The sequence below is a fragment of the Vigna angularis genome, chromosome 11 (genome assembly GCF_016808095.1).
Source record: "Vigna angularis cultivar LongXiaoDou No.4 chromosome 11, ASM1680809v1, whole genome shotgun sequence".
In the NCBI taxonomy this organism is placed as follows: domain Eukaryota; kingdom Viridiplantae; phylum Streptophyta; class Magnoliopsida; order Fabales; family Fabaceae; genus Vigna; species Vigna angularis.
The window spans coordinates 3,185,419-3,201,529 of NC_068980.1; the positions used below are offsets into that span (position 1 = coordinate 3,185,419).

Sequence of the window (16,111 nt, forward strand, 5' to 3'; positions counted from 1 at the left end):
ATTTTCAATGCAGCTCCAATATGATATTTAACAAAATATTATTAATTTTAATTGTTTCTTTTAAATTAAATATTCCAAATTTTACATTATTGTACTGATTCCTTAACTCTTTTAATTCATTAAACATTTTCTTAGAACAGTTTATATCAGAATTCCCAAACACCGAGGTATCTTAATTCTAATAATGTAAATAAAAAATAGCAGAAGAAAAATTTTCAAAACCTAATTTGAAATCTCAGGTCCTGAAATTTAGACAGGCTTTTTTTTTTCTGAAGCACAATACCTTAATTTGATCGAACCTAAATCGTACTGGAGAAAATAATAATGTAATTATGTTCATAAAGGCTTGAATTCGAAAATTTTGAACATAAAATTAATGATCCACGTTTCTCAGTGACAGCCTTTTTGTTTTTTATTGGACTTGTAAGTACAATTCCTTCGGGTCAAGACTATTTTGTACTCTCTGAAACTTGTTTTTGTTTCATATTACGCCACTTGCTGCAACCTGAACCATGTCATATATAGAAGTCAAAATTATACAAAAAAACCCAATTCAATTCAGATGACTCGTGAAAGCGTTAAAAACTATTGGGTTAGGCTCTACAAAAGTGAAAATTCTGAGGGTACAAATTCAACAGTAACTAATTGCTGATGTTTATTGACATTCTATAAAAAAATACTACATTTATAAGATATAAAATGTTGATATTTTATACGAGTATTTGAAAATATTAGTGTACTATATGACCATTCGATTAACTTAACTAAACGATTGATCATGGGATAAACACAATTGTGAGTCATCTTCGTGACTGTCTAATTATAATTAAAAAATTGGACTGTAAACTTGTAAAAAATATTAATTTTAATATTGATCAATTTAAGACAAAATATAATTACTATCAATTGGGTCATGTGACTAATAAAAAATCATTCCCAAATTTATAAATAATAGTTTGAGTTTAAAAGATTAGTGATTGTATTTAATATACATTAATTATTTATCTACTGAATTTTTATTCACTTTGACATAAAGTGTAGAAAGTGAGAACAGGTATTCAAACAACTAAATAACTTATAAGATACTGGACCGTTGACTTTGACCTCACACCCGAAACCACTAGTTAAATATTTAGTAAATGTAAATTTTGTTAAAAGTTATGGTAGAATTATAGAACTAAAAATCACTGTCGATGACATGTGGCAACAACACCTAGTGATACTTATCAAAACAACCTTTGACAGATTGCAGAATTGCAAAATATGCACACTTTTCAAAAGAACGTATATATGCTATGTAAATTAACAAATACCAGTGACTACATTAAAAACACTTTGATTATTCTATTTATTTATCGAGACTACTATATTTTACAAATGTCTTATTCTGATGTTGTTAAATAATAATAACCTTATACCATTCTCCCATTTTATGAGTGCCATAACCATATATGTCCATAACTATTCGGTAAACTTAACAGATGAAAATTACACTGCCTTATTTCAACTCCTATATGGCCTAAAACCTTACGTCAACCTTTAATGTTGAAATAGGCCGTATAAGACTCATCTCTGAAGGCCAATAACGGCTCCAGAAGAAAATTCTTGTTTACTCCTTTGGCCACAAAGCTGATAGGATCATATTTGCTTATTCCTCTTTTGGCAATAAAACTTGCTGATTGTTTAAATGTAGCATCAGAAGAAGAATTGCAACTGAGTTTCACTCCTCTACCAGAATGCAAACCACTATGCACAAAGCAACCATCATGGCTTTTGGATTCCAAAGATATGGTTTCCTTTTGTCCATCCAATCCTGGAACCACAACAAAAACACAAGAGGAGCCACCAGAGGAAGAGCCTACTACTGTAAGAGGATGTTCCCTTCCTTGGTGAATCACTCGCATTCCTGGATGATCAAACGGTTCTAGCATTATTGTTTTACCAATAGCATCTGTCAATGTGGTGAAATTTGTGGAAGATTTTCCTTGGATAACTCTAAAAGTTGCATGAAGAGCCAAATCAGTTCCAGGCACAGGTAATTTTTGCATTGCTAATGGATGCTTGGAGTTTGTGAAAACATAAGTTGAGTTGGCAAAGGCTTGGGAAAAATAGAATAAGTGACTGTTGTAGCTGGCTGGAATTGGAGTGATCCAGTCTTCTATAGATGCATTTGGTGCAGCTTTGATGTCCCAATCACCAGTGGTGTGACCAGCAAGAAGATAAGGACCATATAGAATTGCTTGAATAGAGGCATATTGAGACCTGTCATCTGTATTTGATTCAAAACACTATATCAGTAATGTGAAACACATGATTATTTTTTTCCATCAGATATATTATGCACACTTTGACAGAAGAGCAATGGTAATTAACATTTACCACAAATGGAATCAATATCTACTCAAGCTACCTTTTATGGCCTCGGTTCTTAGGGTAATGGGAAATTGAAGGCTTAGCTTGTCACCAGCATTCCATTTTCTGGTAATGGACAAAAATTTTCCTACATTTCCAGGAAGTTACAAGTGTTAATTTTTTTTTCTTACTATGTATCAATGTATGTAACTACAGTGAAATCTTAACTTTTGGTTCTAAACAGACATTCACACCTGGGGTTGGCAGAGATAAAGACTCATTATTCAAAACACCCTTTGCACCATCCTTATGTGTCCAAGTTGGTAGTCTGAAGTTAAGTGTAGACAAAGCACCAGTTTTCTGCATAAGTAGATACGTTTTAGAAGACTAAGACAGGGGTTATACACCTGGTAACTCGTTGGTTTCTTTTGAAGAAGGCTCAAACATGTGAAAAAGTGACAAGTATTCCTTTCTCCTGATTAATTACATACCAAATAAATTCAGGTTAACTATTACAGTGTTTACTCTAATGCATCTAAGGTGAATGTTTGCTACATGAGATGCAGAACAAATGTAACAAGCACCTTAGCTAGAGAAAATGTAAATGTCACTCGTAGGAAAGGATCCCATGAAACAGCTGGAACAACTGTCTGATTAACAATAATTTGCCCAAACTTCCAATTGAAGAAGCTTGATATGTACTGGATAATGTAAAGAGTAGGATTTTTCCCTCCCTCTTCAAAATAGATGGAATCTCCCAGCTTTGAGAATGATTCAATTCCTAATAAACAGGGAAACAAATTTAAACAAAAAGTGTATCGAGAAGTATAGAAATGATATGGTGTAGTTTAGTTTGAAACTTTGATGATGCAACTTGAGAAGTATATGATGAACACAGGCTCACCTGTTCCATAGCAGCACCAGAAACTGTCAAACTTCGTTCCCCAACCAAGGCTAGTTTTAGCCTTGGAAACCCCGCGACCTTGAGGAAGCATGTATATCATCACTCCAGGTTCTGTTCCTCTTTGAATGCTTAATACACCATTTGTTAAGGCACGCTCATAATAATCTGCATATGATACCTTTTTGGTCCATCTGAACAGGTGTCGTGAAACCTGAAAAATTGTTTGTTTCCCTTGTACTTAGAGAGGACAACATAAAAACTTCCTAGGAAATTGTTTACGTACACTCATATAAGCACATAAATCCACAAATACATACTAATGTAACACATCATGTGATAATAAATCTACCATTTTTTATATTCATTTTCAGCTTCCCACATGATGATTGATGAAGATTGGCTGTACCTTCAACATATTGTAAGTTGTGCATGATTCCTCATTGTCGGTTGATTCTAGGGTGTCTCCAATTCTCTTTGGATCACTCCTATGAAGAAAAATCGAAGCAAAGCAAATTTTTAGAAATAGTAGTAACAATAAAATCTGTGAATACATATTAGCAAGAAGAACCAGAATTATTGCTTTTATAGATACAGTTGTTTAATGGATAACTGAAGTGCATATGAAAAACAACTAAAACTAAAATGCTGAAATCTTGATACCAGAATTCATCGACTGATGTCCCTCCAGTCGCATAAGTATGAGAAGAGTTAACAATATCCATAAAGAATGTTCCTATTTCCTAACACCAAAAACCAAGAATCTGAATTAGAATTCAAAATAATAATAACAAATTTCAGTATCAGTAATCTACAGCACACATATTTACCTTATAGAGTGGATCACCAGTGACTTCATACCGCATTTGAGATCCAACAACCACTGGGATATGCGTGTTAGCATGAAAATTAGCTATATCATTAGCCTACATCATAGAACTTCAGAATTCACATGCCTTGAAAAAGATTAAATACAACATTTAAACTAGAAATAAAGGCCCCTAAGTTTAAAGTGATTCAGTTCAGTTTGTTTGTCTAGTGCAGTTCGATTATCCGTTCCATTCTTATATATGGTTCAGTTTTTTAAAAAAACAAACAAAATCGTTTTAAAGAATTTGTTTGATACACGAAACCAATCATAAAGGGGTTTTTGAATTTATAAAAATCACTTTTTTTCAACCAGCAGAAGCTACATAACGAAATTTTTTACAGTATGAACTTGGTGGTAATTATATCATAATGAAAAAAAAATATTATTACTACCTTCACTGCAAGCAAACCTAAAAAGCATGGCTTGTCAAACAGGTGAGCTAACAGTAGATGCCTTTGATCTCCCTGCATTGACAAGGCATGTAAGTTTACAGCATAACTAGGTAGCATGAACAAGAAGCTAACACTTAGTAAAAAAAACTGAAACAAAGTAAGAACTGAAAATAGAGTATGATATCAGAATGATCTCTCTATTTTGGATGAGAAATTTATCCGTTAGGTAAAGGGCATACTTACATCAAATATGCCTAGGAGTCAACAAAAGTAATGTTAAAGAAACGAAATGGACCAAATTAACGTACCGTTATGCTGTATAGTTTGTACAGGACATCATTCATGCCTCCAGTTTCCTCATTCAGTGATTGATAGTGTCTACTTATACTAAATTTTGTTATAACATTCTGTACTCTGTTGAAAAAGTAATCTACCATCCATTTCACCATATTTAGAGCTTGAGGATTTTTAGCTATAGAATGTTGATCCAGAAGGCCAGCCAATATCTGCCGAAATACATTTTTGAGAAAAAAAAAACTGAATTAAAATTAGTTTCTGGATATGTTAAACAAAAGAATACCTATATATATATATATGAAGTAATGCTAATTTATAGGAAATTTTCCTTCATTTTTCTTCTTCTTTTCTGTTCTTGTAAATACAGAAATCTATCCAAATATGTCTGAGTTGAAATGCCATAATTTTAAGGCTGAATGTAGTTGCACAATCAAATTATCAGTCACCTTTTGAGGGTACCTTGTGAATGGTGTAATAGGGAGCCCAAACATGCTCAGTAGCTTCAAATCGGTCAAAAAATTCAGATGGAAATGCAGAGAGATACCCTGTACCAATTTTCTCTTGACAGATTGAGAGATTGGCAACAATGGCTGTCATTTTCTTCTTCAAGATATCATTATGTGTGCTGGCCCACATTAAAGCTGATGCACTCAAGTAGTGCCCTTGAAAATATTACAAGAAAGGAATTATAGTTAACCATGAAAAATTAATTGCAAAGGCTGAAAGTTGCAGTCATATGTCAGCTATTTACAAGTAAACACTTTCATACATTTTTTAATCTGTGAGTGAAAAAAAAATCGATTAGAGTTAAGTTCAAGCAGTTGTGATTACATCAATAACAGTCTTATGCTGTGTTATTAAGCTTTCAATCGTTTTTCATAGCCCTTTCTTCTCATTCCTAGCAGTTAAGAACTCTTGATGAAGAAACGCAAGGAGCTAGGAATGAAAAATGAACCTTACTACAAGTTAGAATTAGTAAGCAGACGATCAAATTCAATGAGTGTGACTTGGTTGAGAAACATACGTGTTTGTGAAGGAATATTTGAGTTTGATTCTTAGACTTAGTGACTTAAAACCAAAGATTAATTCCATAACTTAAATGCAAGACCACCACATAACCGTGGTCCTGACCAATTTCCACTTGATGGATACTTGAATTTTTCAATTTATGACTAACAAATAATCAAACTTAACCATATATTATGCAGATATTAATATGATTATCTCAGACTACCTAATAATTTCACTAGATGTGAAAAATTGTAATTGTGATGATAAAAAACCAGATGATGAATGAAATTAAACTAACCAACAAAATGACCTCGAAGCTCTATTTTTGGATCTTCCCATCCTCCATATGGTGTTCCAGGAGTTGGAAGACCAGCAGTCTTCCTAAAGCTCCAGAGTAACCTGTCCACATCCAACATCAACAGATACTCTAAGTTTGTCTGTTGAGCCCGACCATGGATTGAACCCTCATGCAATCTCACATCATGCAGAGACGCTTCTCTCAGAAAATCTTGGCGTTGATGTGGTGGCTTCAAGACACTCACTTTCTCAGTTTTTCTCAAGATCACATCCCAATCATGTTGGTGTTCCTCTTTCAACAACTTCCTTGGTAGCAAATCAGCCAAAACGTGGTCATGGTCATGGTCATGGTCATCCTTTGGAGCCAATTTATAATGCGAGATTATGTTCCAAGATTCATTCGTGGATGTCAATATCTGGTAACGGTAAGTATGTGATTGAGCATTATTGTTTGTGCACTCTTTACACTCAGCGCAACCCCACAGCACAATTGCAATAAAAGCAAACACAAAAGCCATCATCCTCCTGGAAAATCCAAATCAACATGAACCTTAAACTCGGCAAAAATACGGGAACAAATTAAAAACATGAAGCATGGAAGAGTTAGCATTACCCAACAGACATCAGTTTCGGTGGAACACGTGAATTAAGAACTTGGGTGAGCTGAGTAACGGAGTGTCAAACATCAACCGCTTAAAGCAGCAGAGAGACATATCAGTGGGTCTACACAAATAAAAGCAAGCTAAATAATCTCCATGAACCGTGTTTAAGAAACTGGTTTTTCAGATAAAATTTCAAACACTTGTATAGTAATAGTATCGCTAGAAATCACCATCTGGTAAATAAAAGCACAAAGGGCATAATAGTTTGTGGTCAAAATTCAAAATTTCTTTCTTTTTTTGTTTTGCCCGTATAATTTTCGTAACAGCAGTCTTAATTGAAGCGTTAAGCATGGCCATCTGTGTCAAAGTGGATTCATTCGAAAACTTGTAAGTTAAAGCAAAAGGTTGCAGAATTTTGATCAAAACTGTTTATTATGAAAAATATTAGAAGGCTTCTGATAAACCTTTGACGTGAAGTGATGAAGTGACCGTTACCTTTGGCTTGCAAGTGTCAGAGTTGGATGATAAAGCTAGTAATCACGGAAATCCGCAGCAAAACCGCACTGCAAAGTGGTAACAAAAGCCAACTGAAGCCGTTCTATCCCTTTGAGGAAAGGTAATAATAATATCTAAAAATTAAATATTTCTTAAATAAAAAAGTAACTAATTTTAAATAGAAGGGTAAGGGATTTAAATTCAAAAGTCAACCCCTATAGGTTAGAAAAATATACTTTTTTTAATGTGGGTAAAGTGAATTTAATTCCCTTAAATTATGGGCTAGTCATATTGAGTTAACTCATAACTTCCTAATAACAATTCATTCTTCTTCTTTTTTACTACTTTTTGTAATTTTTTATTGCATATAATCAAGTGGAGTGACAAATAGATATTTTTAAAGACTAAAGTATTGTTAAATAATATTTGAATAATTTAAATATTTAATTTATTTTTTTGTCATGTAAATTTTATGATTTTTAATTTGTATTTTTATAATAATATTTTATTTGTGAAATAGTAAATTTTTTTATGATATTGTTATAAAATAATAGACGAGTAAATAATAAATATATAAAATAAATTATAATAAAAATATATATTTAAATCAATTATTTGTGAGTTAAGTTACGAAATTTTTGAATAATAAAATGTATTTAAATCAATATGGACATTTATTTTTAAAGAACTATGAATAAGGCAAAAGACTTATAAATTTTTAATATTGTTTAGAAGCCCAAGCACTTCATCTTGCACTTCTAAATATTTAAAAAAAAAACACGATTTTACCCCTAATTAAAAGCAATTAAAATGTTATTAATTTTTAATAGAAAAGAGAAGAATTTTTTACCATATTTTTTTTACAACTTTCACCTTTTAACAACTTTCTCTTTCTCTAAAAACTGTTGTTTTTTTTTCCAATCTCAATTTCTCTTTTTTTTTTTTACTTTCTTTGATTTCTCCAAATACAGTTTTGGTTCTTCACCACATCCAAAGTTCGCTTTTTTTAGATTTTATGTGAATTGATACACATATATTTATTTTAATTAATTAATAATTTATATTTTGATTAAATTTTTTTGTTTTAATTTTTTTTTGTTTTCTAGTTTTTTCATTTTTATTTTAATTACATTGATTTATAGTTTTTTAATTTTTTCTAATTTTGATATATTTTGTTACTTTTTTTATTGAAATATTATTATTTTATAATTATATAAATATTTTAATTAATTAAATTTATTTTTAATTAAAATTAATTGTTTCTAATTATTTAATATTTATTTAAATTTTTTATAATTTAATAGAATTTAATGTTTGATTTGTTTAATATTTAGTATTTATTTAAAACAACCAAAAAAATCATTTAAAATTTTCATATCAATTTCACAAACCAATTTTATTTTAATAAATTAAAAAAAGTCATATCATTTTTTCATAATTTTTTTAAGAAAATGAAAAACTAATAGAATAAATTAAACATTTATATTAAATTTTAAAATCAATAAAATAATGTAATAAACTTGAAAAATTAAAACACCAAAATAGTTTTTTACATCATTAAAAAAACAAAATAAAAAACTAATACAATAAATTCAATAATTATAATTAAATTATCAAATCATCAACTAATATAATTATTTATACATTTATAAATAATTTAATAAACTTAAAAACAACCAACATAATGACTTAAAACTACATAAAAAAATTATTTCAAATTTTCATGTGAATTTTAAATACCAATTTTTTTAAAAAAAGTCATACCATTTATTTTATACAAAAATTTTAACAAAATAAAAAACTAATAGAATAAATTAAACATTTATAATAAAATTAAAAAATCATAAACTAATACAATAAATACAACATTTATAAACAATCTAAAAAACTTAAAAATAAATTAAATAATTATAAAAATGCATTTTTTAGTATAAAAAATAAACATTTAAAATACATTTTTATATTAGCAAAATTAAATAATTATAAAAATTAAATTAACATAAATGCTGGTTTCATTTCATTTATTATAAATTTAACTCTTTTAATGTTACACATTCCCAGCAAAACCACAAATCAAAATAAAAAATAAAAATTAATGTTAATTTATGAATCCTACTTATAAATGAATAATAATAAACATAATTAATGTTATTTTAAGAATATCAATTGGGATCATAAAAAAGAAGAAGCAAGTAATACAAAAAAGCAAAGTTAATTAATGGGTTAAATATTCTTTTAGTCTCTAGTCTATCAAATTTGTTTTTAATCATTCTTTCAAATTAAGGTACATTTTAGTTCTTCTCCTTCAGGAAACCATAATTTTTCGTGCTCAAAAACCAACAACATTAAAAAAAAGTTGAGTTGACTGACGGTGGAGTGTCATTTCATTTTTTTTCTAACAGAGTCAATTTGTTCCTCACCGTACAGTAATGACCGAACGATATTGTTAATGGCCAAATGATTATGATGACTGAATGATGATGGTGACCGAACGATATTGGTAATGGCCGAACGATTATAGGACTGAATGGTGATGGTGACCGAACGGTGGGGGACATATTAACTCAGTGTCAGAAAAAAAAATGACGTGGCACTTCACCGTTAGTCAGCTCAGCTTCTTTTTAACGGCGTTAGTTTTGAAGGACGAAAAATTAAGGTTTCCTGAAGGAGCAGGACTAAAATGTACCTTACTTTGAAAGAGAGACTAAAAACAAATTCGATTGATAGATTAGAGACTAAAAACATATTTAACCCTTAATTAATCCATGTGCAAATTTCATTGAACGCGTGAGAAATTGAAAGAGAATATCGGATCTCAACATCTAATTCTCTTTTTATCGGATTTTGACATCCAAAAATTATAACATCGGATGTTGATATCTGATCTGTTTTACATAGGATAATGTTATGATTTTCGAATTTCCAGATTCAATTTATATTTTTAAAATTTTACTCTTCTTCGAATGTGGACATTCGATGTAAACATTTGGGCATTCAAGCTCCCACCGCCTCCCGTTACCTCGAACCTCCATGTCTAAACTGTCTCCAACACTTCCAAACTGCCAACCTACTTCAAAGAATCTTTCAAAACTCAACGAAAGAACGAGGAGAACACTCAACACAAGAACTCCAAAGGAAATGGGATGCATGGGTGCAAACACTCAACATGGATGAAATAGGATATAAGTCTTTGAAACATTATATTCAACTTTTTAAGCATTTAATACACATAGAAATTCTCAACAAATCAATTTTAATGCATAACTACTTCTATTAATTAGAGGGTATTTATGGAAATTTGGAGTGCAGGATGAAAAGGTTGGAGGTGCGTGAAACACCCTGTTTAGAATTGAACTCTGAAGCAAGTTCAATCCAATAAGTTCAATAGAATATTTGAAAAGTAGATCATCAAAAGATAGGCTATTTCTTGTAGCATCTTCATAATATCGAACTGTAATCTTATTTTTTTGCATTCTAAAATATATAATATGGAATATGATTTTTCTATTTCAGAATAAAAAAATAATAAATATATTTTATATTTTAGTATTCAAAATATAAATATATTTAAATTGTATAATTTAAAATATAATTTTTGTAGTATTCTGAATTATATTATTTGAAATACAATTTTTATATTTCAAAATATCAAAAATAGTATTTTTGATTGTATATTTCAAAATATAAAATAAAAAATATATTTCAAATTATATACTTTAAAATATAAAACTTTCATTCTAGATTTTAAAATACAAAAAATTATGAGGGTTATGAGAAAAAAATTTATGGAAACGCAGAAAGAATCTGCTCAAAACAGGTTTCTCGACATGCAAATCCATAATAAAAGTTTTTGAATAACAAAAATGAGCAATCATTTAAATACACAATTTATTGAATTTTTGGAGGAGAATAGGCTCAAATACATTAAAAACACACTTCATTATATATGTTGATCTTATGCTATTTTATCTGTTTAAATTTAGCATATACAATATAATTTTGGTAAGCGAATTGCTATTTTATTAATCTCTAGAATGTAAAAAAATAAAATAAAAAATCATAATAAATATGTACGGTTTCAAATAAATTCCTAACCCTATTTGTGTTTTTGACATGTTAGCTTATACACACATATGTCAGTATTATAACTTAGGTTTTACGTTTTTTTTTCTTTTTTTAAATTTTGAGGTGATTGCAAATTGCACCCTTGATAGCTTCACTAGGATTTTCTTATTTAAGAAACTAATAATGTTATAAATTTTGAGACACAGATAATGTTTTAACCTAAAATATTATTAAAAATCGTGAATTTTATATCGGTTGTATTAGATATAGATAGACAGATATCATCCTAAAAGTTATATTTTTATGGTTATGAATTTGAATGAATCGTATCATTAGATGTTTAAAACCCTTTTATATGGGTTGGGATATTATTCTTTGGTGGGTACTTAATAAATAAGAAAATGATGTGTTGGTAGGGAGAAGAGAATGGTTGACGGAGAAGGAAAATTTATTTAAAAAATAGTAATTAAAAAAGAGTGAGTAGAGTGCAAGAAAAACATAGATACCAAATCTACCATCTAAAAAAAAATACTAGACTGAGATGTGAACTTCGAATGATGACATGCATGAAAATGTTCAAGAATTTATTTATATTGTTATAAGAAATTTTTATATTATTATTATTGTTATTTAAAATAGTGTTTTAGGTGTGGATGAAAATTAACGGTCTACTATCATATAAGTCACTAATAGTTTAATTGATCAGTGTTAAAGATAATGGATAATTTAAGTTAATCAGATGATTATAATAAAAATATTTTTTGTTTATTTATTTATTTTTATTTGGACTTTAAAGAAGATTCATAATTACTACTCATAAACTTTTAAAAGGTATAATATTTTTTTTAAGTTATGAAATATTATTGGTGTAATGTAATGTTTGAATCTCAAATTGGGTCGAATAATATAGTTAATTAAAATATAAGTATCATGTTTGATTAAGTGAAATGCATCTCAAATAATATAGTCAATTATGAAATTATTATTATTATTATTATTATATTATTGATTAATTAACCAAGGGAAATACACCGAGATTGGTTAGAATGAACATTTAAAATATTATAATATTGCTAATTTTTACTAGCTAGACTCACCAGCGACTCTGAAGCCTAAATTCATTGACCCAGAAGAAGGCTTTTTGGACCACTTAAATGTTGGTCATTGCTTCTGCACTTTTATATTTTCTTCAATGTACCTCCATAATTTTTAAAATACCAATTATATCCTTAATTTTTCGTTTTACATTTTAAATTCTGAATGTATAACCATATTCATAGTCTGAAACCAAAAAATATATAATTTTATATTTTAGATTATATAATTTGAAATAATTATAAATCCAGAATGCAAATAATATTATATACAATTTTTTAAACTAAAATTATTAGTATCTAAAATAATTTTTATTATTAATACAAATTTATAATTGATTTTTGAATCAGAATCTAAATTAGTTTTAGTTAAATTCGTTTTTAATATTATTAATTTAAAATCTATAATTGTAAATAGCTAAAAGTTTGTTAACTAATATTAAAAACTAATTATAAAATTTCATTAAATAGAAATTATTTTAGATACAGATAAGTTTTAGTTAATATAATCATTAATTATTTTAATTATTTTCTTGTAACGTTATATTTGAAATAAAAAGTTACTTTCGTTTACGTGATATATCTTAGAAATGTAATTTCTGTTATGTCTTCATCTTTATTGAATAAAGAATATAACTATACTCGTATTTTTATTTACACCTTACTGCTTTAATTATCAATTAAATAATTATTTTTACAAAAAAGAAGAAATAAACGTGATATTATTAAGGATCGAATATCAAAAGAACACTCATTTTAAGGATTTACATAGTTCAACAATTAAAATTATAAAAATAAGATACTTTGGTGTGAAAAAATAAGTAATATATAAAATTATTAAAGGTGTATAAATAATTAAATTTGTACCTCATAAACCATTTATTTAATGAAATTGATGTTTTTATTTTATGAAATACAATATATCATTTGAGAAAGCGCACAAAAGAAAAATATGTAATGAAAGTTTATATAAGAGAAAATATACTTTAATAAACTTTGTTAATATTGAATATAATAACCGAAAAATAATACAAAAATGTGTAAAAAAAAAAGAATATCTGATTTTTCCAAAATAAAATGAAACAAGAACATGAGAGAAAAACAAGCTTTTAAGATATCTATTAAGACAAATTGAATCAATGGAAAGATTTTTAATAAAAATTGAGCCAAATGAAATAATATAATGGAAAAATTAATTTGTGATCCTTTATTTTTGTTTTGACCACAAAAGCACAAATTGTGAAAACAACATGTTAATATATTACTTAAAGTTAAAGGTAACGTTTCCTCTAGAAAAGCTTGGACCAAATTCTTGCTAGTTATAATTATACAAAGAGCTTTCGGCAACTCATCCCTTCAATTATGTAATATTATATTAAGGTACAAGCACAAAAGAAGACATAATAAGGAGTCATGTCAACTAAGGACAATACAATACAAGAGAGAAGACTTGAAAGCTGTGAGATGCAAACCAAGTCACCTCAAGCATTATTCATAAGTCACCATTTGTTACAGTTGCTACTTGCTATGGTGATGAAAGTATTGCAGTGACCAAAGTGCAAAAAACTACCTTAAATTTCAGTGAGACAGAGGTACAAGACAAATAGGTACATAGGTTAAAGAAGAAAGAAAGTGTTTTGTTTTCTAATTCTAACCAACTTTCTACCTTACATGAAGCCAAAATTGACCGACACAAGAAACTCTACTTCGTGTCAGTGCTATTCTATTAGGGAACCTATTCCTAATCTTACTCTGTTTTCAACACACACCACTACATTCTCAGCACACTCCACAGTTGAGTTGAGTGAAGTAACATTACCATTTTCTCTCTCATATACCAATTACTCACCATCCCTTTTTTCATTTGGTGTGCAGATCGGAGAGAATCTCGTAAAAATCTCATTTTTTAAACCATGATTTAACGGTTCTCATTCAAATGATTCCACAATTTTTTTCTCCCCAAAATATAACAATGTCCATGAATTTCTTTATTTTACCTATCTTTCTATCACATTTTAAATACCATTTTATCCTTTCACTCTTCCAGTTCTATGACGAAAGGATGAGTCTAATTTTAAGTTCATCAATACATACTTAGGATTACCATACATAAAAGGTACTGTGTATTTTAAAAATTGAAACTTTCTTATCGTTATGTGTTTAAAAAATGTACCAAAAGATAGAAAGAGGATAAAATATTAAGTGATTCTTCTTGTACTTCTCAATTTTTGTCCTATACTTCAAAAATTTTATTATTTATTTGATTAACAACTAATTGTCTTAAAAAACTAATTAAAAATTTTACAAATTTTAAAAATTATGAATATTTTAATCGATTTTCGAAAGTTGATGAAGTCTTAATAGACCGGTTAAAACTTTGTCGGCTTTCGAAAACTAATTAAAGTTTTAACTGTTTTCAAAATTCATGAAACTCTTAACGATTTTCAAAAAGTTATTAATTGTTAATAAAAAAGATAATATTAAAATTTTGGAGATACAAAACAAAATTTGAAAAGGGTAGAAAAAATCACTCTAAAATATTTAAAATGTCTTAAACTTCAACTTAAATACGCTTAAACTTCAACTCAACTCATAGACTATATGAAACTACTAGAAATAACTCTCATCTTTACCCTCACAAGTCAAGGTGAAAATCGGCACATTGACATGCATGTGCAAATTTGTCATCACATTAGTTATTCTTGTTCTTTGTTTAATATTTTCTTAGCTTTCTGTTCCATATGCATGCTTCTATTGACTTTTTACATTAAATAAAACTGCTAAGAAATACTTGAAAGATATATGAAAAAGGTTTTTTAGGGGTAAGGCAGTTATGCTGATCACACATTTATAAATTATTATATAATATGAGAATACCAGCTTGCACATCTATTTCTGCATAGTTTTAAGACAGAAAACCGTAAAATAAGAGAATTGCATGATGAGAAGAGAACAAGGTGAAGAATAATAACTTGAGAAATTGATTACGTGTAAAGACTTTACTTGATAAGAAAATGGCCACTCTTCACGAGATAAACAGTGTTATTAATTATCCTCATAATTTGTCTTTGAATAAGATGGTTTTTCCCACTTAGAATAGCAATTGGTCCTACAACACCTTTTCTTCACAAAAGAGAGATGCCTTTAGTACTTTCCCTACTCCAACAATGTTTATATCAATAAGCCATAATGCCACAATGTACCTTAAAGATTCTACTCAATACAATATAAACTAAATACTAAAATTGGAGGATTGTCACAACACTTAAACTCAGCAAACACGACCTAAAATAACAAAAAACGATACATTTTTTAACAACACATGCGATTTTCAATCATTCGTACTCGATGCAACTCGAAGGTTATTGTGTAAGAAATTCTTTTTACTTTTATGTCAATTTCTTTCCCTTATGACGTGATTATCATTGAATATTTCAGTAAGATCGATCCAACCCAATGTAATGTGTAATGTGCATGTTGAAAAACTTATTTGGATTTTTCAATATTATCGTATACGCTTTTTTTTAACAAATTATTATTTTTTATTACATAATCATACCTTTTTTTTAAAATAATCTATATACTATTATAATTATACATTTTTTAATTAGATAATTTTATCCTTTACTAAATAATTTTTTTCCAACTTAATAGAATACATAGTTAACAACCTATCTGTTTAAAGATAATTGCATAATTATTTTGAATTAAATGTAAGTACCACATGTTTTTTT

At 28.3% G+C, this 16,111-nt stretch overlaps 1 protein-coding gene across 2 annotated transcripts; it reads right to left on the reverse strand.

Moving 5' to 3' along the window:
* Positions 1-1,320: 1,320 nt before the first annotated feature.
* On the reverse strand, positions 1,321-7,346 carry LOC108332283 (uncharacterized). 2 transcript variants are annotated; one of them, XM_017567451.2, is made up of 14 exons: positions 7,219-7,346; positions 6,735-6,844; positions 6,123-6,646; positions 5,273-5,475; positions 4,825-5,022; positions 4,517-4,588; positions 4,084-4,179; positions 3,917-3,996; positions 3,663-3,741; positions 3,257-3,467; positions 2,937-3,133; positions 2,607-2,712; positions 2,411-2,500; positions 1,321-2,269 (listed from the first exon to the last, which is right to left on the reverse strand). In XM_017567451.2, exons 2-14 carry the CDS (start codon positions 6,743-6,745, stop codon positions 1,533-1,535), a joined length of 2,604 nt encoding a protein of 867 aa, XP_017422940.1. In that variant the 5' UTR covers positions 6,746-6,844; positions 7,219-7,346; the 3' UTR covers positions 1,321-1,532. The 2 variants fall into 2 exon arrangements, with proteins under 2 accessions (XP_017422940.1, XP_017422941.1); XM_017567452.2 differs by having other exon boundaries at positions 6,735-6,813; positions 7,219-7,325.
* Between the last annotated feature and the right edge of the window lie 8,765 nt (positions 7,347-16,111).

Excerpts from the sequence above, each read along its gene's own strand:
- LOC108332283 (XM_017567451.2), bottom strand. Across the intron at positions 5,476-6,122 it reads GCTTCGAGGTCATTTTGTTG|GGCACTACTTGAGTGCATCA; the intron begins GTTAGTTTAATT and ends AATATTTTCAAG. Across the intron at positions 3,742-3,916 it reads ACATCAGTCGATGAATTCTG|GAGTGATCCAAAGAGAATTG; the intron begins GTATCAAGATTT and ends TTTTCTTCATAG.